This window comes from Prionailurus bengalensis, chromosome E1 (assembly GCF_016509475.1).
Source record: "Prionailurus bengalensis isolate Pbe53 chromosome E1, Fcat_Pben_1.1_paternal_pri, whole genome shotgun sequence".
NCBI classification, from domain to species: domain Eukaryota; kingdom Metazoa; phylum Chordata; class Mammalia; order Carnivora; family Felidae; genus Prionailurus; species Prionailurus bengalensis.
Genome location: NC_057347.1, coordinates 52415277 through 52442778, shown reverse-complemented (window position 1 = coordinate 52442778; position 27502 = coordinate 52415277). Strand labels below are relative to the sequence as shown.

Sequence of the window (27502 nt, the reverse complement as noted above, 5' to 3'; positions counted from 1 at the left end):
TTCATGCTTCCACTGACTGGTTTCCACTGCCTTCACGTCCCCTCGCACTGTGTGATGACTCATTGGGTGGACAGCCCACCCCCCACCCCTCCGCTGCTATCTCCTGCCATTGCCACCAGGGGGGTGGCCAGCTTACTGGAACTGGACAGCTTGTGAGCCGCCGATAGTGCCCTGTTTGTTATATTGTATCTAACAGGTCAGTGGAGAAGCCCAACTCATTTTACTGTGGTTGCAGCCTGTTGTAGAAGGTCTTATCTACAATGGTCTCATGGTATGAAGTGTTCTGTCTCCCCCAGAACAAGATTTGATTGTCAGAGTTGAAATTACTGCATCTAAAAGTAATTTTGAGTTTCTTAGCTTTGCTCCACAGTATCCCTGAGAAGAACGGGCATCTCATGACCCACTCGCTGGCTTGGAGACACGTTTCGTAAAATTCACGCTCAGTTTTGAGAAACAGAATTGTTCGGATTCCTATCCTGTCATCTAATATTTCGAAATAGACATTTTCACTAAATGCAAATCAAACAGATGGTCATTTCAATATACGCTTCGCAAGTCCCTTACTAGAGGGCGTGAAGGAAGGAAAAACTAGCTGTCTGATCTCAACTCATGAAGCTTCTAGCTCCGAAACTGGGTGGGACGCATGGCACCCATAGACCTGGATGGCACCAAACAGTGGAGGGACTTGAGGCAGATATGAAGCCTGATTGTCCTTGTGCCCAAGACGGCCACATCTTGCAAGCATGTCTCAACCGTTCAATACTAAATCAGAGTCAGTATGACAGAAAATATATGAGGATCGTTTGGGTTTCACTTTGCCACCATCTTACTCCACATTTTCATGCACAAAAATTTGATGAAATGCTTATGAAACGTGTCTGAGATCAATAACTGGAAGGGAAAACTAATATTGAGAGTTGGTTGTAGTGGCTCCAGATAAGCCAACTGAAATTCAACAGGGTCCAAAGTAAATTCCTGAAGATTTTAAGTTCAAAAACCAATCAGGAATGGCTTTTATGGGTCGGAAACAAGCTATCTGGGTTAAAGGCAAGCCCAGTCAGTAAGAACTAAAAGTATCAAGGAGGTAGCCAAAACGATTGAATCCAATCTTATGGTCTATTAATAAAGACATGTGTAATTTCCAACTCCAGAAGGGATGATTTTCCAAGCCTTCATTTGTAGCTTTGTTTGGAGTTTGTAATGTATCTTTTCACCTAGCAGCTCTGTTATACATTAAGCAGGCTTTGATACAGCTTCAGTTAACATCTAGCTGAACAACAGTATAAATAATAACTTTGATTCCCATTTGCGGACAGAAAGACAACCCTGATCTAATTGCTTCCAGACTTTACACGTGTTTTGCTCTCCTTCATTTCCCCCAGCCCCTGCTCATCATCTCCTCGGGCCCCTGTCATGCACTTGTTCTTGAGCAGCTGGGTTGCAGACAGAGGGAAAGGTGGCCACTGGCCCAGCCATCATGAAAAAAGACCCACGGAGGGAGGCAAAAGAAATGGATGACAAAATTCAAACTCAAACCCAGGCTCCATTTTGGGAAAAGGCGTTGTTCTTACTTGATCTGGAGGCAGAACAGATTAGCAACCCCAGGTAGAAAGTCACAACCTGCCTTTAAACAGATTTCCCATGAGGGGCACCTGGGTGGGTCAGTTGGTTGAGCATCTGACTTCAGCTTCGGTCATGATCTCATGGTTTGTGAGTTCAAGCCCCACGTAGGGCTCTGTGCTGACAGCTCAGAGCCTGGAGCCTGCTTTGGATTCTGTGTCTCCCTCTCTCTCTGCGCCCCCCCCCCCCCCCCGCTCACACTCTGTCAATCTGTCTCCCAAAAATAAATAAACATTAAAAAAAATTTTTTTAAACAGATTTCTCATGAAAGGTACAAGTTCAAGACCCAGACCGTGTTCTACTGGAATTTCAAGACTTAGCAATTCTTTTTTCTTTTTCCTTTGGAGATCTTTAAATTGCTAGGTCTCATTGTTAATATTGTCATTTCCAGGCAAAGGAAGAGAAAGCACAGCAACCCTGTGTTGGTGTCTGGTTTTTAGAGGGTTGAAAATTCCTTCCTAAATCAGAGGAAATCTCCATATGGTTTCTTTTATTTTGTTATTTGATGATATTTTTACTTTTTAATTCTTGACACACCTAAGTTTCAAATATGGTTAAAATAATGATGTGTACTAATGAAATCATCTCATTAGAGCCCCTGACCTGGGTGCATGGACATTGATGTGTTTCTGTTACAGACTGAATGAATGTTCGTGTCCCCCCACTCCCCCACCCTCAGTTTCCACAATTCATGTGTTGAAGTCCTAACACATAAAGGCCATGGTATGGGGGGGAAGGGGGCTTTGGGAGGTGACTAGGTCATGACAGTGAAGCCCTCATGAAGGAGATCAGTGACTTTATAAAAGATGCCCCAGAGAGCTCCCTAGCTCCCTTCTGCCCTATGAGGACACAGGGAGAAGACAGGATCTATGAACCAGAAAAGTGGGCTCTCACCAGACACAGAATCTGCTGGAGCTTTGATCTTGAACTTTCCTGCCCCAGGAACTATGAGATAGGAGTTTCTGTTGTGGTGGTGGTATTCTGTTACAGAAGCCTGAAAGAACTAAGATACTTTCCATCAGTAGTCCCAGCAAAGCCAAGATGAACCGGACACACACGCAAGATGACCCCTCTTGGAGCATTGTTTTCCTTCTTTCCGAATACTTCGAAAGAACAGAGGTTTTAAAAATCCTAGCCCATATGCATATATGACACTTGTCCTTCCTCCTCATGGCCAGCTCTATCTCCCATTCTGGACTTTTTCCTGCATCCATAGCTTCAAAGAGATTCTAGTTGTGAGACTCAAGGAACTTTTCTAAGCCTTCCTTAATGTAAAGGAGTTTGGACATGAACTTGAATGGCCATCGAGCTGATTTTCCAGCTGACAGGAGATGGTTAATTGTATGCTGTCTATAGGAGTCTTAAAAATCTGTCTGGCCAAGTTAATAGTGGCTTGAAATTTATGACTTGAGACCACTGGGGGCGATAAGGAACTCAGAGCCCCAGCAACTCAGGGTAACAATCCCTTAGGTAGAAAATAAAGCCCAGTGGGCCGATCTCACCGCCCTATAAACAGAGATGATCAAAAGTAAACATGGCCCAGGTTTAGCATCTCTGGAGGCATTATGTTCTTCTCTTCTGGGATAGCATCTGTTTGTTCAAAGCACACACAGTCGAGAGTAGGACTCCAGTTCCAGGGTTGTGGGATGGCGTGTTTATATGCTGCAGTCATGGGAACTCCGCACAACTTTCTGATATGCTGTTTTATTTTAGCAGCTGAAAGGTAAGACAGGCAATTTATTTTAAGTGGATGCACCGGTAGACCTTTCTTCTCTCTCGAATTCTGAGTCAAAGTGCAATGTCGGCCGTTGTGGAAGGGAGAAACCCAATCTGTGTTGGGGCGAGTGTGGAAGCCCTTTCCAGAGTTCATACAGGGTATCTTGTTGAAGGATGCTTTCTGGTATAATCTTTGGGAGAGAGGACAGATTAGCAGCAGTGTGAGCTGTCATCTCACCGCCCAGGAGCTTAGAGTCCTAACGAGGATCTGGCCGCTGATCCTCTCCTGTCGGCTCCTTGGCCTACCTGATCCTCAGATGCCTCAGTGGTTCTTCTGACTGCTGCTTCCACACTGAATACCCGGAAAATGGGGCAAATGGGCCCTCTCATTGGATCATCAGGAGGAGACATGAGACAGGTGTTCAGTACAAGGTGCTAAGTACGTAGAGATCCAGTAAATCAGGTTGCCCTATTCTCCCTCTTTCATTTCCGGGACACACATGCGATGGAAGGGCACACGTGTGTGGTCGATGAGGGTATCCACTGGGGATGGGGGTGTGCGGATTCTTCTATGTATTTCTATGCATCTGCAATGCGTTCATTGTTCACAATGTGTATGGCATTTTTATAGGTAAAAAGAAAAGCTGAAACACCATAGTGGTGAAAATTGAGGGTCTCTTGCTGTGCCCCACATGTAGCCAAGTAGCTAAGGGGAAAACACCTTGTCCAGTGTGAATAGTAGTTACTTGGACCCATAGAACAGTTGAGAAGAGTGGCTCTGAATATAGGGTTTTGTAAAAATGTTTATTTATTTGTTTTGAGAGAGAGAGAGAGAGAGAGAGAAGGAGAGAGAGCAAACATGAGCAGGGGAGGATCAGAGAGAGAGAGAGAATCCCAAGCAGCTCTGCTCTGTGAGCCCAATACAGGGCTTGAACTCACGCACCGTGAGACCATGACCTGAAAGGAAATCCAGAGTTGATCACTCAACGCACTGAGCCACCAAGGTGCCCCTGAACATAGTTTTGAAGGCTTCTTCAGCTCATGGAGTGAGCTGGCCTTATCCCTTTCTTCACCAACCATGCAGCCACAACATGCCTGCTGACTGTCGACTTCAGTTGCACTGAGAATCCCCCTTCCCGTTCTCCCGCTGAGAAGGCACCTCCACCTGCAGGGAGTGTTGACCAAAGGCCTCTACTGCTCTGTGGAGCCCACCCCCTTTCTTGGTGCAGAAGCCACGCCTCCCCCGGGGCTGCTCCTGGCCAAGGGCTGAAGACGAAGACGCGGTGCTAAGGGAGACTTGCTCTCGGCATCCCTGTGGAGGCCTCCTTTGGCCGGACAATTCCCATTGGGCCTCCCTCAGCGGGCTAGGATGCTTTTACCTCTCCTTCACTCAGGGTCAGGCTTGCATTGCGGTTGGATGGCTCTCCCTGCATCTCAGTTTCCTCCCCCTCTCCGCTCACACAGGCATTTCCCCTCACAAAGCCTTTACACACTTCATCTTCTCTCAGCTTCTGCTTCCCAGAAGACCCAGGCCAGCACACTTCAGGCTGTTGCTTCTTCGCTTTGTCTTCCTGTCTGCAACTTCCAGAGAGACAAATGGGATGATCCTTGCTGCTTTCTCGCTCTCAAGAGGGAGAAAGACTCCAGGACTCCCCGCATGGCCTCTCACGGCCTCTCACGGCCTCCCTTGGAATCATATCCCGAGGTGCCCTGATTCCTTCCTTGAGGGGCGGGAGAGCAGCCTCTGGCCGGGCGGTGAGATTTGCTCCTTTCCAGGAGAGTGAATACATTTTGCTTCTCTGACGAGAGAAGTAGACTAGGCATTGTTCAGAAATCCTTGAGCTCAGCCTTTGGCATCAAGATAAAGCAGGTTCAAATTCTGCCTCAGCCATGTCCAAGGTGGGGCCTGACCCTGGACAGATGAACAGAGGGGTGCTCGTCTGTCAAGCGGAGCCCCTGACACCTGCTCCCTGGGGCTGTGTGAGAATCACAACCAAATGCATCCATCAGGTGGTCTGTAGAGCTTCTGCACTTAGTGGATGCTCAGGGCAATATGTTTGGACACTTTCTAATTTTTTATTTTTGCTCTTCCTCATTAACTTGTATAAATTTCTGTATTTTGTTCAGCATCAGTTCACATTTTGAAATGTATGAGTTAAGCCATTAAAATATGCAAGTGTACATTTTTTTATTTAAAAAATATTTTTTAATGTTTATCTTGGAGAGAGAGAGAAAGAGAGAGACAGAGGGGGGGGAGGGGCAGAGAGCGAGAGGGGGACACAGAGTCCAAAGCAGGCTTCAGACTCCGAGCTGTCAGCACAGAGCCTGACGTGGGGCTCGAACTCACGAACCGTGAGATCATAACCTGAGCCGACGTGGGACGCTTAACTGGCTGAGCCACCCAGGTGCCCTGCAAGTGTACATTTTTAACTACAAAGGCTAATGAATTGAATATTTTCACAAGGATGCATACAGTCTGGAGTATTTATTCGTTCTTCCTGCCAGGTTTTATGCACATCTGAATATGTGCATGTGAATACGACTTCAGCTCTGTGCTAGGTTTGAGGAGCAGTGCAGAAGTGGGTCACTTAGAGGCCGTGCCTTTAAGAAGACTGCATTCAGAAAGACAGAAAACCCAAACACAGTAACTGTGATACAGGTTAAATGTACAGAAAAGAATAGGTTTTGGAATACATATTTGGTTCATTGATGTGAAGATGCACGTCTTGTCTTTCAATCAGTGGCATCTTATAGATTTGATCAAATAGGACAGTCCCTTCAATACACTTTGCTAGTTTGGAGGAGGGAGAGATCCTTTAACTTGAGTGTGCGCGGGAAGCGGGCGAGACTCGGGAAGCGCTAAACTGTTGAGACGGACAGAGCTGGGCGGAAGGCAATGGGGAAAGGCATTTTGAGGGAAGGAAAAGCATGAGCTAAACAGAAACAGGGGAAGAAGCAAGAGCCTGAGGCTGGTGAAAACACAAGGGCAATAGAAAGAGAATGGAGTGGAAGGGGGTGAGAAAGGCAAGGGGTGATGGGGCAAGCTCAGTTTGGGGATTTTATCATCCAAATAAGAGAGGGCCAGTGGAACTGTTGGCATGAGTAGGTGAGACCATCATGGTGAATAAGTAGGGCCGTGCTCTGGGATTAGGGACGTATGGACACACAGAAGGGAGTTAGTGTGAAGTGGCATTGAAGGCTAGTACAACATGGTGGACAAGTCATGAAGACAGATGGAAGCCCGTCTCTTGGTGTGGCACAATATGCCAGGTATGATCTCATGTGGGCTTTGAAAAGACCCTGGAAGTTATTGGGAAAATCCAATGAGTCAACTTGGTCTTCCCCTCTCCAGGCTCACTTACTCCCTCTGGTCCACTTTAAGCTTGGATAGACCTTGCCCTCACCCCAGTCCACGGGCACGTGCCTCGTGTGAGATGTAGTCACCCCTTGCCCATTTCGGTCGCTTGGCGTTCAGGCGTTGCCCTGCCTGCCATACCTTCACCGCTGGCTCGCCTTCGCACGCCATCTGGAGGCTCCTCAGAGTTTGCACTGATGAGACCTGAGGCCTGCACTGTCCTGGCAGCTGCTCCTAAGCGCACTCGTCAACGAAAAACCAAAACAAAACTACAGATGCCGAAGCTCTGGATTTAAGGTTGTGCATTTCGGGAGGTTTTCCAATCGACAGTTGTCATTTATCAGGAAGCGGGGTCCTATGCCCAGCCAGACCCAAAGCCAGGGCCCCTCAGGCTTAAGCTTTCTGATGATGATTTCAGTGATTCGGGAAACACCACTATTTTGTCCCATCTTGACGGCAAAGTTGCTCTTTTCGTTAGTTTGTAACTCTTCCTAAGCTCAATGGGACCATTTCTCTTAGGCTTTCTGGACACGAGTGAATTTGCACTGCAGGCTTGAACTACCAGGCCTGGTGTTTTGTTTTTTTGTGTTTTGTTTTGAACAGGAAAGTTTAAGTAAAAACAAAAACAAGACAGAATGTTCTCCTCGGGAGAAAACCTGTGGCTTTAATGAGGTTTTGCTTCTGTATCTGCTGCCCTTGTCACCATCCACTCTTCCTTTCCGGCTTTCTGAGAGCACCCCCTCCTCTCCTCCTGTTGCCTCTCCCTGCGGGTCCCTGGGGTGTGGACTGGGTGGGTAGTGTTCCCTTCTGGTTCCTCTCTTCATTGTCCCGAGAGGAGTTTGCGGCGGCCTGGTGTGGAGTGCGTGTGCATGCATGCATGTGTGTGCTTTGCTTCTGGGAACAGGGAAAAGGGCAAGAGAGAAACAGATGGGCCCCCTGAGCTTCTCCTTGGCCTGAAAAATGAAAGGCGGAGAAAATCGTAATAAAAAACGGAAACAGCTGTGGCGGGACAACAGCAGCTTGTGGGGTGGGTCCCCGCCCGAGGGGGGTTACAGGCTGTCAAGATTCTTCTCCCAGGCAGGGTGGGTATCACCAAGATTGGTGTCCTCGGCATAGACGTTGCTCCTACACCCTTTCTCCGTCTTCACTTCAACCGAAATGAAGGTTGAATTATCTGTTAAGTATCAGAGAGGAAGATGTGCAAACAGTCTTCCCCGCTGCTGCTGGTGGTAGTTAACCGTCTGTCTGTGCAGCGTGGCTGTTCTTTCTTTGAGCTCATGTAAATTTGAGATAAATCTGGCTATGTCAACTTTGTTTAAAGCTGTTTTTCGTCAGGCCCTTGGCACATAAAGTCAACAGAAGGTTAGCACAGCGTATCGTTTCTGTCGACGATGGACCAGGATGTTGCAGGGAGTGAGCAGTAAAGACATTTTAGACAGAACTATTGGCTCCCTTTCGAGAACCACTGGACTCTTTCTCCAGGGGGACTTTTGGGCTGGGTAGCTCTGAGAAATCAAGAGTGAAGAATGTGGCCACTTGGAGGAAGGATGTAGATATCGCATCAGAATAGACAGAGTTGCTGGGAAAGTGAGGAGTCTGTCACCTCTTCCCCACCACCCACCATCAGTAAGGCATCGTAATTACAGTTTCAATTAAACCACTGGGGTTGTCGTCAAGCATAACCTTGCCAGGTAGGATAATCTAGATGCTAACCAAACGGAAGGTGGCTCTGTAAATCAGGCTATTGATTCCCCCCCTCCCAGGTGATCAGTTTATTTATTTATTAAGTAATCTTTTATTTTTCTTTGGGTAGTTAAAAGCAGTACGCGTTCAGGTGATGGATTTTAGAGGCTAAGGAACACCTGACCATAAGCTCTTTATTCCCTTAACTCCCTCACTGTGTTTAATCCAGGACCATAACTCCATGATTTATTAAAATTACTTGTTAATGCAGATCTCTCCTTACCAGGTGTGGGGTCTCTTTGTACCACCAGCTCCCAGCATTGAGCCTGCCAGGTGGTAGATGAGCATGAAACATTTGTCGTCTCAGTGATTACGGCCTCTTGAGCAATGTGGCTGAATAGATCAGAGCAAGATAGTTCTCTCCACACCGTGTGTCCGCGAGGGCCATTTTGATGAATAGCTGTGGGTGCTGGCCTCTAGCTGGACGGCTGAATTTCATTTGCCCTCATGTCCATCGATCGGTTACTGCTCACGGCTGGTTTCTGATACTCCGTTGGCTCAAGTTACTTTCCTGCCATGTCAATCTTGCCGTCTGGTGTGAATGCAGACTTGGTTTCAGTAGTTAACCACTGGCACCATGGCCGAATCGAAAGTACCAGATAACACAGATGAAAGCTGGACGTGAAAGAGTCTTGGTGGGAATAGGGAATCTAGGAACAGGGGCATATCTTTTTTTTTTTTTTTTTTTTTTTTTTTTTTTTTTTTTTTTCAAATCCCAGGAAACAGCTGCAGGTGGAGAATAGGATGGATTTCAAGAATTCTCCATGGAGGCAGAGGTTCAGACAGGGGCCAGCTGGGTGATGAAATCAACGCAGAGGTCAGATGTGTGCTCATGTTCAGTGAGGGCTTCAGAAATTTCAGGGACTTTCAAAATTGGCTCTGGAGGGAGGTAGTTCTGTTGACCGGGAGACAGGACTACTGCGTGGCCATTCTGGGGTTCAGGGGCTTCGGGCATAAGGGGAAATGAGGCTCCAGGCTTTTTCCTCTATCTCTGCTTTGGGGAACCCTCCAAGAGAGTGCTCTTTTCTCCCATGAATTTATAGAGACGAAGGACCCCCAGAACAGGAGCAACTCTTGTCTTTCCAGGGGCTTTGAGCCATAAAATGAAAATGCTCTGCAAATGTTGTGTTCCTATAAGGTCCTTTATCTGAAAAAATGTGGGTTCCCACAGGTGAGAAAATTGAACTTAACTTGAATAAGCACCACCTAGAAGTTCAGATGTTTATTTGGGCTTGAACTTTCCCTTCCATTATCTTCACTTCCTCTGTCTCCCAAGCTGCCCACAAAAGAGCTGGGAGTTTCCTGTTAGATAGTCCTGGATTCCCAGCCTTATTTGTCCGGCAGCTGGACCCAGAGAGAACCAGTACAACTGGCCCCCCTACATGCTTGGCACGCCTCATGTGGTTCTCGCTGGATTCATACAGTGCAGAGGCAGCTGCAAAATGAAAAGTCATAAGAAAAACGGATACCTAAACTTTTCCCATACAAAGAAAGGAAATAAATATCTGGGTTCCCAAAGAGTGTAGGGGGTCGTCAGATCTGATGTCACGTTAATTCTGTACCGCAGAAGAACGTACGAGAGCATGACGTAGGGCACTGAGGAAGAGGGCTCGTGGGGAATGCAAACTAAAAACACGGATAGCCATTTCACAAAAATAGGTGTCAAAATTTTAAACTCTGACAACAAATGTTGCTATTGATAGAGAGGAACTGGAATTCTCCATGTTTTGTGTGGGAGCGAGCGTCTGGCGATTTATGCACTTTGGAAAATGGTTTGGAAGTTTCTTACAAAGTTGAGCATTTATCTGCTCTACGACACAGCGATAACATTTCTAGATATTTGCCCAAGAGAGATTTCTATCAGCCTTATTCACAGTAGTCTCAAACTAGATCAAATCCACATGTCCCTCAGTAGAAAGATAGATAAACTCGTTGCATATTGATACGAGGTAATACTATTCAGCAAGAGAAAAGAATCAACTATTGACACATGCAACATTGATGGGTTCCATAGAAATAGAACAGAACCGTGATGAGCAAAAGACGCCAGACATAAATAGTTACGTATCGTGTCATTCCATGTATATGAAGCTTAAGAACAAGCAGATGTAATGTGTGGTGATGGAGGTCAGACGAGTGATTGTCCATGGGAATTGGGGATTGACTGAGGGTGATGGTTCTGTGAGGGTGATGGTTACATTCTCTAATCTGATTGGGGTGGTGGTTGCTCAGATGAATACATTGATCAAAAAGTACAGACTTACACACTTAAGATCTGTGCGTTTCAGGGTATGTAAAGTTTTGTGTTTGTTTTTGTTTTAATTTTTACTTCAGTAAAATAAGGGAGGGTCAGAGTCGGAAAAAGAAAAGGAAATCTGTGAAGGTGCTTCTGGGGAGTTGATGCTATGGTCTCCATAGCATAGTATGGTCTCCATATGGTGGTGTTATCCAGTATCTTCGAGTTAAGCAAACAGGGCTTTAAAAGATGTTGCTCGCAAAGCTTTGAAATGCATTCTTACAGTCAAGAAACCCAGAGAAATGGTGCCCGACTCAAGAGTCTAGGTAAGTCAGCTGGGATGTGAGAAGTGGTGACTTCTCCTGGGTAAATGATATGTCTCCACCCACCTGATGTGGTTCCCTGGGTCAGAGACCAAGCAGGGGATCTTCTTGGCTCCTTTTAGCAGAGTCATCTTCTGGGGCAAGACCTCACAGGAAGAGGCTGGAGGTGTTCTGAGCATGCTGAGCAGTGGGCTAGGAGTTGAAAACCACCTGTGTTAATGATAACATATATCCCTGGGTCAAGACAGCTGCCTAAATGAGAAGCCATGAGGGTGGCCCAGGGGAAAAAGTCAGCTCTGATCAAGTGCCTGGCCCACCAGAGATAAGCTTTGACCATCTACCAGGACCTGACATGTGATGCCATCCCAATAAATGTTTCTCTCCCTTTCCTCCCCTGTTTGTCCCATCCCTGTGGACTCTGTTGGGCAGATAAGGAAGTGTGCGAAGAAGGGTAAGACTACCCTGCTTCCCAAGTCATAAGGTGAGGAAGGGAGAAGATATCATGTTTATTTATTTATTTAGAGACCGAGCATGCACGTGTGGAGGAGGGGCAGAGGGAAAGAGAGAGACCATCCCAAGCAGGCTCCACGCTCAGTGTGGAGCCCCACTCGGGGCTCGATCTCAACGACCCTTGGATCATGACCTGAGCTGAAATCAAGAGTCAGACACTCAACGAACTGAAACACCCAGGCGCCCAGGGAAGAAGATATGATTTTAAGCCAATTTATGTGTTTCCTGGAATGGGACATTGCAATGACTGAAATGACTTGTAAAAATTATTATTACTTTATAGGTATAGAACCAGAGAACTTTTTATCTTCTGAGAATGTTGGGACGAGTCTTGTCCTCATTCCGCCCAACCCCAATCCCACTCCCAATGATCACTCAGGGCCAAGGGAAGACCCCAGCTCCTGCATAAAGCCTAGAGAGCCAGTAAAGGGGAAAATCAAGCTGCATTTTGATCACATCGCACAGGCTATGCTGTTTCGTATTATAGGTTACACTTGTAGTCAAGTGCTACTAAGCATGTTCCTGCATTCCAGTGTGTTCAATGGCACCACTACTCACCTTGTCACCAGAGACAGAGAACAGAGGTCTAGAGTCACCTCATAGCCATTTCCATCCGTCTCTCTGCCTTTATCACCACTGCCTTAACCTTAGCTTGGGCTTTGATGTCCCGTGCAGTGGGTGAAACAAGAGACTCCAGACTGTTCTGCCTGTTTTTCTGGATTTTGACAGCAAAAATCAAAAACCTGGGTTGGTGCAGGGGAAGGAACGCCTTTGTTTAAGCACACTACTGCTCTTGTCATTATACTGGCTAAAATTCCTTGAGATTCTACACCCCTGCTTATCTCTCAACTAATTCTCTGCCATCTACCTACCCACCTCCAAACCTGGTCACACCCAACCAACTTGCGGTGGCCCCGAAACATGAATCTGTTTCATATCTCCATGTTCTTGCCTTGGCTCTTCTCTGTGCCTCAACAATCTTCCCCTTGGCTAGGCTGCTTCCTTCCCCATCTTCTGTATTTTTATAGCACCCCGTGCACACCTCTAGCTCAACCCTCAATACTACTATTGTTGGTTTAATTACGTTACTTCTGTCCTTTTCCTTTTTTTTTTTTTAAGTTTACGTATTTATTTTGAGAGAGAAAGAGCGTAAATGGGGGAGGAGCAGAGAGAGAGAATCCCAAGCGGGCTCCCCACCGTCAGCGCAGAGCCCAACTCAGGGTCTGAACCCATGACCTGGGAGATCATGGCCTGAGCTGAAGTTGGACCCTCAACTGACTGAGCCATCCAGGTGCCCCATTTCCATCCTTTTTCTTGTGAGCTCTTTATCTTATTAGTTTTGGAGTCCCCAGCTCCTAGCTGAATGCTCATCGTGTGTTCACTTAGTTGATTATTTAATTACAGAGGAATTGGGGCGCCTGGGTGGCGCAGTCGGTTAAGCGTCCGACTTCAGCCAGGTCACGATCTCGCGGTCCGTGAGTTCGAGCCCCGCGTCGGGCTCTGGGCTGATGGCTCAGAGCCTGGAGCCTGTTTCCGATTCTGTGTCTCCCTCTCTCTCTGCCCCTCCCCCGTTCATGCTCTGTCTCTCTCTGTCCCAAAAATAAATAAACGTTGAGAAAAAAATTAAAAAAAATTACAGAGCAATTGATGACTTTCTTGCTTCTTAATCCCTAATATTCACTTCCCACCTGAGAACCTGGGGGGAATGAAAACAGCTTACTCTACCAATGAATTCATCAATAAATAGTTATCGAGCTCCTGTTATGCATCACTTTTCTAGGTACCAGAGGTAAGCTGGAAAGAAAACCAAGTTCAAAGCCTTAGTCAAAGTTGAACACACAAATGACAAAGATGCATCCAGAAATTGATGGTGTTACAATAGACAGGATAATGGGAGATTGACTGTGGACCTTTCCATCTAGGGTGGCCAGGTCCCTTGGGGAAGGTGACATTTGAGCCGAGAACTGAAAGATGGAAAGGAAAAATGGAAAATTCTGATGAAAGGGTGCTTTAGGCCAGGAAAGTAGCACGAGCAAGGGCCCTTAAGTAGCAAAGAGCTTGACAGATTTGAGAATGAGAAAGAAGGCAGAGGGATGGGTCATGGGGAAAAAGGAGAGTAATGGCAAGAAATGAAGTCACAGAAACAGGCAACAGCTAGATATAGATAAAGGGTCAGTAAAAGGCCAGCTAATAAATATTTTAGACTTTGCAGACCATGATCTCTATTCCCACTGCCCAATAGTGCTGTCATAGCGGGAAAGCAGTGTACATGATCTGTACGCCGGTGGACGTGACTGTGTTCCAATAAAGCTTTACTTGCAACAATAGGTGAGGGGTTGGATTTGATCTGTGGGCTATAGTTCACAAAGCCCTGGAGTATCCTCTGGTCAAGATTTTGGATTTGATTCCAAGTGAACAGGTAGGCATTGCAAGGTATTGAGCAGGAGGCAGGTGGGTCGTCTGGTCGGATTTTCCTTTAAAAGAGATTCCCTATAACATAATTAACAACATAAGAATTTATTCTCTTTTTCCCATTATAAACTCTATTTCAAATTCCCTTTTGAAAACTGAGGATTCAGTAGGTGGGGGCCGGTAGTAGGTTGGGGAGTCAATGGTAGTTGTCTGAGCCATTTACTATTTACACGACCTTAGGTTAATTGTTTAATCTCTCTGAGCCTCAGTTTCCTTCTTAAGAAAAGTGTAATAATAACACCTGTCTCTAAGGGTAATTAAATGGATTAAATGAGATCATGTATATAAAACATCTGTCACGGTGCCTGGCAAAGTAAGGGCTCAATGATGTAAATACCTTTTCCTCATTTTCCTTCCATAGAGCCTGTATATGTCATACTTCAGTCAAGACAGAGGCAAATGTAAACCTTGGTAATTGGGTTCAAAAACCCAGTTGCACAATTATAGAATAGGTGAGAGATGTCTCACCATAACATAACTGAGTGCTTTGGCTACCACAACAATGAATACAATTTTAGTTTAAATTAATAAAAGCACAATTTCTGACTACAAAGGGGATAAATTGACTTTCTTCCATATTAGTCAAACCAGATTTGGAGGCCTGGAATTAATTTGGGTAATGCCAGTGAGTGAAATACATTCAAAGAAGGACAAGGTACAGAAACGTTTGGGAACCAGGTCACATGTAAAATGTATTGAAAATGTTTCACATGGGGAAAAAAATACGGAAAGAAAACTTGAAAACTGTATAAATAGTTGAAGGGCTATCATTCGAAAGAAAGACAAGTCTCCCATCATGTTGGTATAAAGCCAGGTCACCTTGGGCTGTTGGTAGAGACTGCAAAGGTAAGATTTTTGCAAAATTACAGCTCTCCAGGAGAGGAAGTCCGTACTCATGAACCAATGTGAGCATTCTGGAAGGTATTGAAGAGTACTCAATGGTTTGGGTGTTGCAAAAAGGATTTTGGCAACAAGAGCACAACCAAACTAAAACACCACCCATGGTGCCTTCTATATCTCTGATTCCATAAACCTGTGGGGTGCATTCAACGAGTCTCTGAAATCAAGAGATCCTCCTGGATTTCAGGGGTCTCAGGTAAAAAGAGAATTGTGTGATACATGAATGTGTGGTTCATCAAGAGGCAGAGACCTGGTTGCCTTCCTGGCAGGGGGCCAGGAAGACATGACTGAGGTAAAAACACAGTGGGTCACTCTTCTGTAAATTGGGTCAGAATGAATTCATGTCACGGAAAAACGGATGGAGATTAGGAGAGAAAGAGGTCCCAGATCCATCAACGGCCCAGTCCCTCTGTGCTAGGCCAGGCTGCCATCATTCTCTCCCAGATAAGGAGCAGCCCAGTTGGCCCTCATCAGGAGTGCTGTTTTCATAACGCGTGAACAAGAAAATGCCAGAGTACATTGGTTTTTGCAGGCCTTCGCTGCTATACGATGTAGCTCCCTGAGGGCAGGGACTGCATCTACCCTTGTCGGCCACTGAATCCTACCTATAGGAGATGTTTTGCAAATGTTGGTGGGGACAGTGAGTAGAAACTTTCCTCAGTGGACTATGGTGGCATGAAATCACGGTACGTGGATTAAGTACTATATAAACTCCTGCAATTTCAAGGGATGTGTCTGGTAGTCACTTCAAAGTAATGTACACACTGCCTTGAATTTTGCCTGGTTGTTTTGTTTTTCTTTCTGTTTTTTTTTTAAGTGTACTTATTTATTTTGAGAGAGAGAGAGAGCATGAGCAGGGAAGGGACAGAGAGAGAGGGAGAGAGACAGAATCCCAAGCAGGCTCTGCTCTGTCAGCACGGAGCCTGATGCGGGGCTCGAGGTCGTGAACCGTGAGATCGTGACCTGAGCCGAAACCAAGAGACGGACACGTAACCGACTGAGCCACCCAGGTGCCCTTTGCCTAGTTGTTTTGAATGAATGTAAATCCGATATTGCTGTCCCCATCATTATATTTGGTCTAAGATAATTCTTCAGAGGGACACCTGGGTGGCTCAGTTGGTTAAGCATCTGGCTTTGGGTCAGGTCATGATCTCACAGTTGGTGGGTTGGAGCCCCACGTCGGGCTCTGTGCTGACGGCTCGGAGCCTGGGGCCTGCTTTGGATTCTCTCTCTCTCTCTCTCTCTCTCTCTCTCTCTGTCTCTCTCTCTCAAAAATAAATCAACATTAAAAAATGTAAAAATAAATAAAAAATAAAATAAGTCTTCAGATACAGAGAGTAAAACAGGTCTGGCCTGTGAATTATGGAAAAGGAATAACCCAATAAGGGCCCAGCAAACTTTTTCTAGCCACAAGAGTCAAGGAGATACCCTAAGAAAATGCAAGAAAGAGGTGCTGGAAGATAGGAAAAAAATAGAGATGAGTTGGAAATGAGAAGTGAAGGAACCAGGAAGGACGGGTAATTAACAGTCTTGTGAGATCTACTTTACTTAACTTATGCCCAGGAGAAACTATCATTTGAGAAATGGAAACGCTTTGAGTCTCAGAGGGATGAGAACACCGTGCAAGGTCTCATGGAGGAATGTTATGGCAGAGATTCCCAGTGACGTATCTGGGACGTTGCCACCAGGTCCACGGTTTGATAAAGGTTGGTATTCAGCAAGCTCACGACGTGCCGGGCACTGTTGAGAATAGAAATAAAAGTATTTATTTACCTCTCAGCCTCTGATATCATGGTTTGCTGTCTGGGTCTTGGACAGACCCGGGTTTTCTGGGTCCTGGAGCTTATACAGTTGTGTGTGTGTTTGTGTGTGTGTGTGTGTGTGTGTGTGTGTGTGTGTGTTTGAGGGAGGGCAGAATTAAAAAAAAAGATACTAAGTTGTTAAAATACGAGATTAAGTGCAGGGCTTTAAAAGGAGTCTGTGCAGGTGACCAGACCTGAGGCTTCAGCTTATTTAGCATCATGGTAAATCTATCTCTGGCTAAAGTGATAGTTCATCAATTAAGTTAATATAAAAACTGCCTCAAAAATATTTACTGTGGAAATCAGGGAAAGGAAGGAATGGGATGGGGTTGAGGTGGGAAAGTCAAACACACAGCTCAAACTAATCCGTAAGTGCCATTTTAATAAAAGCCCAAAGGACTGATTCTAAGCGAGGTTTTTATTCCCTTATGTTTATTCCCTTTTGTTTTAAAAAAAAAAACCCTTTTTGGGGCGCCTGGGTGGCGCAGTCGGTTAAGCGTCCGACTTCAGCCAGGTCACGATCTCGCGGTCCGCGAGTTCGAGCCCCGCGTCGGGCTCTGGGCTGATGGCTCAGAGCCTGGAGCCTGTTTCCGATTCTGGTCTCCCTCTCTCTCTGCCCCTCCCCCGTTCATGCTCTGTCTCTCTCTGTCCCAAAAATAAATAAACGTTGAAAAAAAAAACCCTTTTTGTTAAAATAGTAAAAAAAAAAAGGGTTTTATTTGAATACGAAGAAATAAATAACTCTGGATCTAATTATAAGCTTTTTCTGGTCTGGAGGACTCTTTCCCAGGTTTTTTTTTTTTTTTTTTTAAAGTTTATTTATTTATTTATTTGGAGAGAGAGAGAGAGAGAGAGAGAGAGAGAGAGAGAATCCCAAGCAGGCTCCACACTGTGAGTGCAGAGCCCGATGTGGGGCTTGACCCCACAAACCATGAGATCACGACCTGAGCGGAAATTGAGCCAGACACTCGACCGACTGAGCAGGTGCCCCTCTTTCCTAGGTTTTCAATAAATGTCTTGTTGTCAGGGCGATAAGCTCTGTGTTTCTAGATTTAGAATAAAAATTCCTCTAAAATATTTTATAATCTGGTGGTGCCGGGCTTTGACTCAATCTGGTGGATGGGGGTGGGTGGGATTCAGATGAATTCTCCCTGTGCTCCACTGTCTCTTGTCTTTTCCTGTGTGTCAGGACCATCCTGTGCACACCCTTTTCACCATTTATCTTTTATTCCGGTGCTGTGGAATCCTGTGCGTACCGAAAGATTCAGATGCAGTGAATTTCCAGACTGCTTCTTGCTAAAAACTGCTTGAATAGCAAACCCTGTTATAAGAGGGAGAGATTATAAATGTTCTTAACAAAAGGGAAAACCAAGGCACAGGAAAGTAAGCAGCTTGCCCTAGCTCACCTAGCAAGATTACACCCGAATGGAACCTTCTGGCTCTAAGAAGGTCTGTGGAAGGTCACACACTGGGGGAAGAAAGCATATTTCTAGAAGAGAGGACAATCTAGCAAACATTACAGATTTGGTAGGGAAAGCGGTGGTCAGGATGGGGTGGTATGTGTGAGTTTCATAGATAAGGGGATTTGGGGGAATAAAAGTAAATAAGAATGAACACCACGCACACTTTAAAAAGGACTTTGTGAGTGTTGGCAAGGGGAAAAACAATAGAGATTTTGTTAAGAATGGAAGCTAGACTGAGCCTAAGCCAACGGGCACCGTGGCACAACTAAACAACAGAATGTGACCTCTGGGGGTGGGGTGGGGGAGATTTGCACAGCGCCCCGCAGATCACAGGCCCTCAATCAATGTTGGAGGAATTTGCAAAGGAGGCCGAGGACTAATGTTGCCTCGATTTGATAACTACCATTTTCCTGGTTGCCATGATCCAGGCGTGGGACGCAAGCCAGGAATCCAAAAGGCAAAAACAGACAACGTGAGGTAATGCCAGAGAGTCTGGGTACCATTTAAGACTGTCAGAGACAAGGGCCTAGAAGTAAAACCAGCCTGAGGTGACAGAAACTTGCCTCCTTTGGAGACACTTCCCCAATCAGCCAGGGGGGGGGGGGGAGGGGGGGGCGTGAGGGAGGGGGGGGTGTCTCTGTGTGGGGGCGGGAGGGAAGGAGTGATTTCATCTGTTTAATGAAAAATAACCTGGACGTTTCTCTGATCCTGGAAACTCCCATCTCACTGAGGCCAAGGAAAACAGGATTAGGTCTTATTACTCCTACCAAGGCCTTGCATCTCCTCAGAAGGCGTTAAACTGCGGGGAACAGCAAAATAAGGTAATCTCACTCCATTGTCCCTGCAGATACACCAGGAAGGCTCTGAATCATTTAATGGGTTAATGGAACAGACTTCCTTCTAATCTTCTTTGCCAACTTTTATTTTGGCTTCTTCTGCCTTTTGAACAGACACCCCCCCCCCTTTTTTTTTGGTATGTGTTCGTAGTAATAGAAAGTTTGCTCTGTTAAATTCAGACAGTGAAGTCACCCCCTCTGGCATTGTCTACTGACCAGCTACTGATTTCAGGTCTAACATCCCCCTCTGACTTCTACAGACCAGCTTTTGGCCTGAAGCATGAGGCTGTTAATACCACAGCAAACATTTTGCCTACGCTGGCGACCGCTGATGCATAATTGTCTATGTGACCTAACAAGATGACACTCTCCCAGATTATTCCCCCCACGCCCCTCCCCGGTCGATTTTTGGGAACACGGTCTCTTCATTGGTGCCGAAAGTACACACACACACACACACACACACACACACAAACGTAAACATCACAGTGATCTGTATGTAACCGTCTCTTTTCTACGTCAGTTCTTCAAATTATCCCTAAATGGGAGCATGGAGTAAGTCCACAGGGCCGCTTTCTTTTTAATGCAATGTATATTTATTGTAAACAATAATATACAAAAAAAAAAAAGAAAAAGAAAAAAGGAAAGATGAGTTTCACAGAGAGAACAAAGGTTTGGGGAGGAAACAAGCAAAACAAACAAAACACAAACACAAACCAAACCTTACCTAAGGACAAAATATGATTTAAATGCCAGGTTTCTTAAGTTACAGAAATAGTTTTTTTTTTTTAAAGATCTGCTTTTATACAGAAAATTGAAAGATGCCATATTATAAGAGTGCTTTAAGATTTTATTCTACTGACTTCTAAAACTGTTAATATATCTTTTTTTTTAAATTAAAAAAAAAAGTTTGCTGTCTTTTTTAAAAAGCAATCCTCAAACTCTCCAGCCACAGAAGGAATTAAGAATTAAGGTCTCATTGGGCTGGTCCCCTCTGCCTTTCTTCCCTATCTCCAAGAGAACTTGCAGGGGACTATCCATGACACATGCCAGCATTGTTTTGCATCACCACACGCACACACGCACACGCACACACGCGCGCACACACACACACACACACACACACAATTTAGGCAGCCCAAAGATCTGTGGCAGAAAACATTGCAAATGACTCAGTGATCCACTACATTTGCAACCTCTCATTTGTACAAAAACAGAAACAAGTTTCCAGTTTGTTTTCAACAAAACCACAAAGGAAAAAAAAAAAAGGACAGACAAAAAGGCATTTATACAAATCTAGGACAAGAAATCCAAAGAAACTTGCTTTTAATAATAATAAAAAAAGATTAAAGAGATAAATAAAAAAAAAACTGGTTACAGTTAAGAACATAATTTAACAACAGATGACCATACCCTTTGAGGAAGGTTCCAACAACCTATTTTAAAGAAGGTAAAATTTAAAAAAAAAAATTTTTTTAAAGAGAAAGATTTTTTTTTTTTAATGAAAACCTCTCCTTACAGAATAAATAATTTTAGCACGTGGAATGTCTTGAAGGTCAACTGCTGGTGTTCGGAGAGGCACAGTGACAGTGTCAGAGAAAGGCCATAGCATCTGTACCCCACATGGGGCTTGAGCAGGCAACCAGGGGGCAGTGCGCTGGGACACTTGGCTGCTGAAACATTCCCAGAACAGATTTCAGCTTCTTTGCTTGGTTTCTACTTCTCTCTCAAGATTGCAGCAAACAAGCAAACGCACTAAAAAGTAAGAGTATTTTCCAGCAGCATGGTTTTAAGGCTCAAGGTATTTTCTCTTGTTTTTTTTTTTTAAAAAAAATATATATGATAAAGCTTACCAAATGCTTCTCTAAACTATGGTTTACTTCCATATTTGCAAAATAAGGCCTTTATTTCTCTAAGGCAGCTCCTCCTTGAATCAGAAAGCCTGAGGAATTAAGCAAAGCTAACCCCCAAAAACTGATCGCATAACACAAATTTGTGTGGTTTTTTTTATGTTAATACAACAACACGCACACTTTTTTTTTTTTTTTTTTTTTTTTGTAAGAGAAAGCAAATCTGTACAAAAATACTCTGGTTGCAGGAAAAGCTAGGGCACGCTGTTCAACTAAGTAGTTTAGCTGTTGGGAAAATAAGAGCATTTAATTTCTTTTATCTAAAAATATGTATAAATCCCCTCAAAATGGTAATGAATCATACACAGTACATACTAAAAATATTTAAAATAGAGAATATTCCTCACAGAGGACTTTTTTTCTTTAATTACTGCTAAAAAATAATTACAAAGTCCAAACAGGCAGAGAGACTGAGCAAATAAATTGATCACACGATTCTCCATTATCCTCCGTGATTGCTCTGAAGAAGGTCTTCGAGTCCGGTTTTCTGACGGGTTTTCCAACGGTCCATCCGGCCAAGAGCTGCCTGGCCCCCGATTTGCCACAAGGTGGTAATGCGTCTGGATGGCTAAGGTTTGTGTCTTGCAATCTGGGTCTGAGTTGCCTTTAGCTTAAACGTCTTTACGGAACGAGGTGGGGGAAAACGTCCCCAAGGAAATTCTGCTTGGTGATTTGTTTCTTCGGTTCTCCTTCTGATCGTCAAGGTCGTCATCACCCTCCGTGCAAGGTTTCCTCAAGGTCTGGTGAGCTGTGTGTAGACGGGCTGTTCCCAGTGCTGGGGGCTGTGGGTCTGCGGGATGGAAGGGACCCCGGACGTGTCGGCGATGGGCGTGTACATGGGCCGCTGCGCCGGGTTCATGTAGCTGAAGGTGGAGTAGAGGCTGGAGCCCTGGCCCGCCGCGTGGCTGTAGTAGGAGCCCGAGTTCTGGTGGTCGGTGTAGTCGTACTGCGAGCGGGTGATGGGCGGGTAGGAGGGGCTGTAGTGCGGGAGGTTGAAGGGGCTGTAGGCGATCTGCTGCGGCGAGTGCTGCTGCTGCTCGCTGTAGTGGCTGGGGCTCAGCTGCTCCGTCTTGATGTGCGTTCGCTGGGACTGGCCCGGCTCGCTGCTCAGCGTGGTCAGCGTGTGCGCCGCCTGCGGCTGCGGGGGCGCCGGCTGCGGCTGCGGGGGCGCCGGCTGCGGCTGCGGGGGCGCCTGCGGGGCCTGCGGGGCCTGCGGGGGCTGCTGCGGAGGGGGCGGCGGCGGCGCCTGCTGCTTGGACATCCACACGTGGCCCGCGCCCGTCGGGGTCGCCGCCGTGCTGTTGATGCCGTAGCTCCCCGTGTAGGTGACCTGGCCGTGCGTGGCCGGCACCCCCGGGTGGCCGTTGGGCGGCAGGTACTGGTCGAATTCGTTGACGTCGAAGGTCTCGATGTTGGAGATGACGTCGCTGCTCAGCTCGCCGATGTCCACGTCGCGGAAGTCGATGGGGGGCTGTCGGCCCCCCTCTGGCAGGGGGCGCCCCTCTCGCTTCAGGTCAGCCTTGCCCGGCTGCACGTCGGTTTTGGGGGTGGTGGGTGGCGTCGGGGGCCCCTGGGATTGCCCTGCGGGCAAGGAAAGAGAAGCAGCGCGGAAAAGTCAACCAGGGCCGTGCAGCGCAAAGGCCTCAAGCTTAGGAACCCTCCTGGGACCCTCCCTCCAAACGAAAAGTGTCGTTAAGGACCCGCAACCGCGCGGGAGGCGCGCAGCACCGAGCTAAGTCGACAAATGATTAACCTGCCGGCACACATTCGGGAATCTCCTTTTATCAGGGAGGGTCCGAGGCCCGGAGGGTCGGGAAGGCCAAATTGCTACTTGTGGAAGAAGCCTGTGTGTGCTTTTGGGGTGGTGGAGCCAGAGAAGAAGGGAGAAGTCCTGAAAAGCTGTAAAGGCATTTTACCTCGCCATAAAAATGAATCCCCTAGGATGGCTCTACATCCGTGTGTGTGTGTGTGTGTGTGCGCGCGCGCGCGCGCGTAGGGACTTCGCGGGGCCCTGGAAAGGGAGGGGAGGAGGCTGAGGCGCTCGGGGTAGTTTTTCCCTCCTCGGGGAGCGCAAAGTCCCCGGGGCGAGTCTGCTAGGTGGAGACCCGGGGGTGTGCCCGTCTGCCGCGGGAGGCGTAGCCGGGGGCTTGTGGGGGGACTCACCCGAGTGCTCGCCGCCCGGGGAGTGCACCTCGCTCATGCCGGAGGAGGAGTGAGGCGAGTCGGCCTGCAGCGCCTTGAAGATGGCGTTGGGGGAGATGTGCGTCTGCTCGGTGGCCTCCTCGGCCTCCGCCTGGCCGTTCTTCACCGACTTCCTCCGCCGCGGCTGGTACTTGTAATCCGGGTGGTCCTTCTTGTGCTGCACGCGCAGCCGCTCCGCCTCCTCCACGAAGGGCCGCTTCTCGCTCTCGTTCAGCAGTCTGGGGGCGGGGGAGGGGGCGCAGAGGGAAACAGAGGGGCTTCTGTGAAACCGGCCGAGCTGTCAGGTCGGCGGGAGGGGGAGGCGACCCGACCGCTCGGCTTCTTCGCGCACAACCCCTTCCTCCCTCCTCCCCGCTTTCCAGCCACTGCTGCAGCTCATAACTTTTCTTAAAAAAAAAAAAAAAAAAAAAAAAAAAAAAAAAAAGTAAAAAGAAGGAAGAAAAAAAAAAACCCAGAAAAATAAATCTCGGTTCTTTCAGTCCGACCTGAGCGGTCACTCCCGGCCCCGCCCTCTCTCCTCTTCTATTTTGGAAACCCTGGAGATGAAAATAGCTCTCCGCTGCTCGGCTCTAAGTGCCTTTGCCACCGTAGGTTACCGGCCCCCGCCCCCAACATCTTTAAAAACTTTCCAAAAAAACACTTAATCGGCAAGGAGCTTTCCTGCTCCCTCCCCCGCCCACTTGCGTCCACCTATTTCCAGCAGCGCTCCCCCCATTCCTGCCTGGAGTCTCCTCCAGCCTTGATGTCTGCGCCCCCCCCCCTCCCATCTCCTGGGTTGTGAGGCTGCACGGGAGAGCGCAGTTGGAGCGAGTGGGGGGCAAACTTCACTTCCCACCCAACCCCCCACTTGGGATTGAACTTCACAGCGACGGGAGATAGCGCTGGCAGCCCCCTCCCACCGCGTCTCCCACAAGTCCTCACCCACCCTCCGGCTCTCTCCGTCCCCTTCCCCCCAGCACCCCCCCCCCGCCTCCCTCCCTTCCCCGAGAGCAGTCCAAGAACTTTGTCAAACTCCGAGCCAAGTTACACTTCGTCCCCCCCCCCCACTGCGCCCCCCCCCCCGCCGGCTCCGGGACCGGCAACTCCCTCCTGCTGGGAGGCGGGGCACGGAGACGGTGTCGCGGCCAGCGCCCCCCGCCAACGCGGAGCCCACCCCGCCGCGCCGGCCCTACCTCCAGAGCTTGCCCAGCGTCTTGCTGAGCTCGGCGTTGTGCAGGTGCGGGTACTGGTCGGCGAGCTTCCTGCGCGCCGCCTGCGCCCACACCATGAAGGCGTTCATGGGCCGCTTGACGTGCGGCTTGTTCTTGCTCGAGCCGTTGACGCGCACTGGCATGGGTACCAGCGTCCAGTCGTAGCCCTTGAGCACCTGGCTGACCGCCTCGCGGATGCACACGGGGAACTTGTCCTCCTCGCTCTCCTTCTTCAGGTCCGGCTCGCCCTTGGAGAACGTGTTCTCCTGGGGCCGCGTGTTCTCGGTGTCCGAGCCGGAGCCCGAAGGGCAGGGCGAGCCCGCCGAGTCCTCGGACATGGTGGGGCTGGGGGCGCCGGACAGGCCCTTCTCCTGCTCGTCGGTCATCTTCATGAAGGGGTCCAGGAGATTCATACGCGGGCCCGGGGCAGGGGGCGGGTGGCCGGGAAAGGCGAGAAGCCGCGGCGGCTCGGGGGCTCGAGGCGCGGGCTCCTCTCCCCTCGGCTGCCCGGACGCGGAGCGAGCGGCTCCCGGGGAGCCTGGCGCGTCACCCGGCTGCGGCGGCGAGCACTTAGGAAGGCGCGCGGTGGCCAGCCCGCAGCTGCCCGCTCCAAGTGGGGGAAGGCGAACTGGAGAGGAGAAGGAGGAGGGGAAGAAAGAGAGCAAAAGCGGGGCGCTTGCACCCCTTCTCTTCTCCTCCTGCAAAGAAAAGTTCCTGGAGTGAAAACTGGCAAGTCGCGGCGCCACTGAACTTCCCAGTGAGTTTCAAGCTCCGCTCTCAGCTCCTCAACTCCCAGCCCCGGGGCTCTTTAATAACTACTGCTCCTCACCTTAGAGACGGCCAGCCAATCACAGCACGGCATTTCAGGGGTTGGCAGGCAGCTGATTGGATTCGATTTTGCGGGGAGGAGGATTGTGGCACTGGGCTTGGGTGACGAGAGGGGAGGGGAAGAGCGGGGAGGGGAGCGCTGCCTCTGGTCTGGCTGGGGGGGGGGGGGGACCCAGGACGTCCAAGTGTGTAAGTTTGCCGTACTCTCGTAATGTCAGAAGTTTGGGGACGTCTCCGCACGAATCTTGCGTGCCTGTGTGTGTGAGTGTGTGTGTGTGTGTGTGTGTGTGTGTGTGTGTGTGTGTGTGTGTCTAGACCAGGATCTGCCTCCACCCCCAAGCATTTCTCTTCGCTGCTTTCTGCGCGGTACCGGAGACTTAGCGAGAGTTTGCAGCGATCAAAAAGCAGTCCCTCCTTCACGCGTAGCCCAGCGTATGCGCCCGGAGCCTGCCTCCTCCGAAAAGTGCTTAGAAATGGTCTTTTGAAGCAAATGTTTTGGTGACTCAACGCCCGCTGTTCCTCTGTAATAATCCATATAAATAGATTAACATGCTCTGCTTCGCCGGGGCTGCTGCGGCTGGTAGGGATTCTGCTGCGCTCTTGCAAGGGGAATCAATGAAAACCAAAGCTGAGACTGGCGGTGGCGGCGACGCGGTAGCCCCGCGCCCGCGGGAGCCGTCCCGCGCCACAGCGACCTTGAACTGTGACAAGCCCTTCTCCCAACCCCCCCCCCCCCCCAAGCCCCCATCCCGCGACACTGCCCAGAGATAGGCAACTGCTTTGAACGTTCTGCTTTTCACCTCCCGGCCGAGAGACGGTAGTCGGGTCCTATTGCGACTCGCAGACTGCTAGGAGTTTGGGGGGAGGGGGTGGGGGGTGTCTCTGATGTATCTCGAGTGAGATTTGCGCACAATCTTTGTGTTTGCACCAATTGCCTTTAGTGCCTGGTTGGGTATCAGTTCTGGACGACAAGGAAAGTGCTAGACGCCTGCGGGTTACATGCCTTCAGGATCGCAAATAGCAGCACAACTGTGGAAATCTCTTAATTTTAAACTTCCCCCTTTCTGGCTCTCCCAAATATCCGCCTCGAACTAAATTATTGTCACGGTGAATCAGCCGCATCACAGCAGAGACTTGCTGACTTCTAATTTGCACATTGCAAGATTTCAAGGATTGGTTTTCCTTGAAAAATTGTTTTCAAAGATCTCGTTTTCTCTCGGTTTCTTCCGAAGAGGTCGACGTTTCTTATAGGAAACGGAGCTCTTCAGAGGGTAGTTAAGTTACCACTTACAGTGAACTACTATTTACTTTTTAAACGAATGTAACTCACTCACAGTGGATGTCTATAGTGTCCTACATAGTTTGTTTACCAGTTTCAGAGACCTCCGGGTACAATAGCCGCGGTATTCATGGCCCCGTGAATTCGCTGGGAAAGTGTAAGAACAACTTCGTCCTTTCTTTGGAGAAGAGAGTCCCGCGTAGTGTCAACTGATTTCTGTGTCTTGGGGAGGGGACATTTGTGCATATAACTGAGTGATTCACAGACACCTGACCCGGGAGGACACTCCGAGACCAGAACTTCGGGCGGATATTTTAACCAAGGCATCTGTATTTAGTTGCATTGTATTGTAGTTCTCATGTTTACTGGCTTAAAAGCACCGAAGACTGGGACTTGAAGGTATTTTGGAATATTTCTCTAAATATTTATCGAGATAAATACGTGCACATATAAATATATATTGAATACACTTATGTAATAGGAGGATGTAAAAAACCGAACTTTAAATCATAAACTTACAGTGTTTTGTACATTTTCTGTTCGTTTGATGCAAGCATTTTGTATTCTTGTATCTTCTTGAAAACTTAGGATAAACAGTGGACTTTGAAAATGGCGCAATTTTCAACTGAATCCAGAGGGGGCGCCAAAAGCTCAGAAACTGCCTAACTCCCAGAAACTGCAGGAAAATTTAGATGGGGGTGGGGGGTGGGGGTGGTGTCTTCCACTCAATCAGGACTGCTCTGCGGCTGAGATTTATCTTTGCAGAAATTCCTACTACTCGATATTTCCTCCCGTTTGGATTCACCTCTGGGCAGCCCAGTTACAGGAAGTGGGAGGTGTGTGTCTATGGGGGACCCAGCAAGCAAAGAGTGTTCAAAATGCCTGACGTTTCTGGTCTGCACAGAACCGGGAGACCGGGTCCCCGAAGGACCCCCGTCTCCCAGTTACCAGACGGCGCCCTCTGCTCCATGTGCCAGGACCAGGCCAAGTCTGACTCCTGGACACCACTGATTAGCCAGTGGGGCGGTCCTGCATTTCCGCAGGGGCTCAGGTGCTGATTCCCCCACCTCCACTCAGGGGGCCAGTTCGCTCTCTTGTGAGTTTCTCGGGTCCCCTC

The 27502-nt window shown here is 48.1% G+C and overlaps 1 protein-coding gene across 1 annotated transcript; it reads right to left on the bottom strand.

Moving 5' to 3' along the window:
* Positions 1 to 20285: 20285 nt before the first annotated feature.
* Positions 20286 to 25073, bottom strand: SOX9 (SRY-box transcription factor 9). The gene is made up of 3 exons (XM_043585132.1): positions 24261 to 25073; positions 23050 to 23306; positions 20286 to 22467 (listed from the first exon to the last, which is right to left on the bottom strand). The coding sequence occupies exons 1-3, from the start codon at positions 24689 to 24691 to the stop codon at positions 21620 to 21622; spliced, it is 1536 nt and encodes a 511-aa protein (XP_043441067.1). The 5' UTR covers positions 24692 to 25073; the 3' UTR covers positions 20286 to 21619.
* Between the last annotated feature and the right edge of the window lie 2429 nt (positions 25074 to 27502).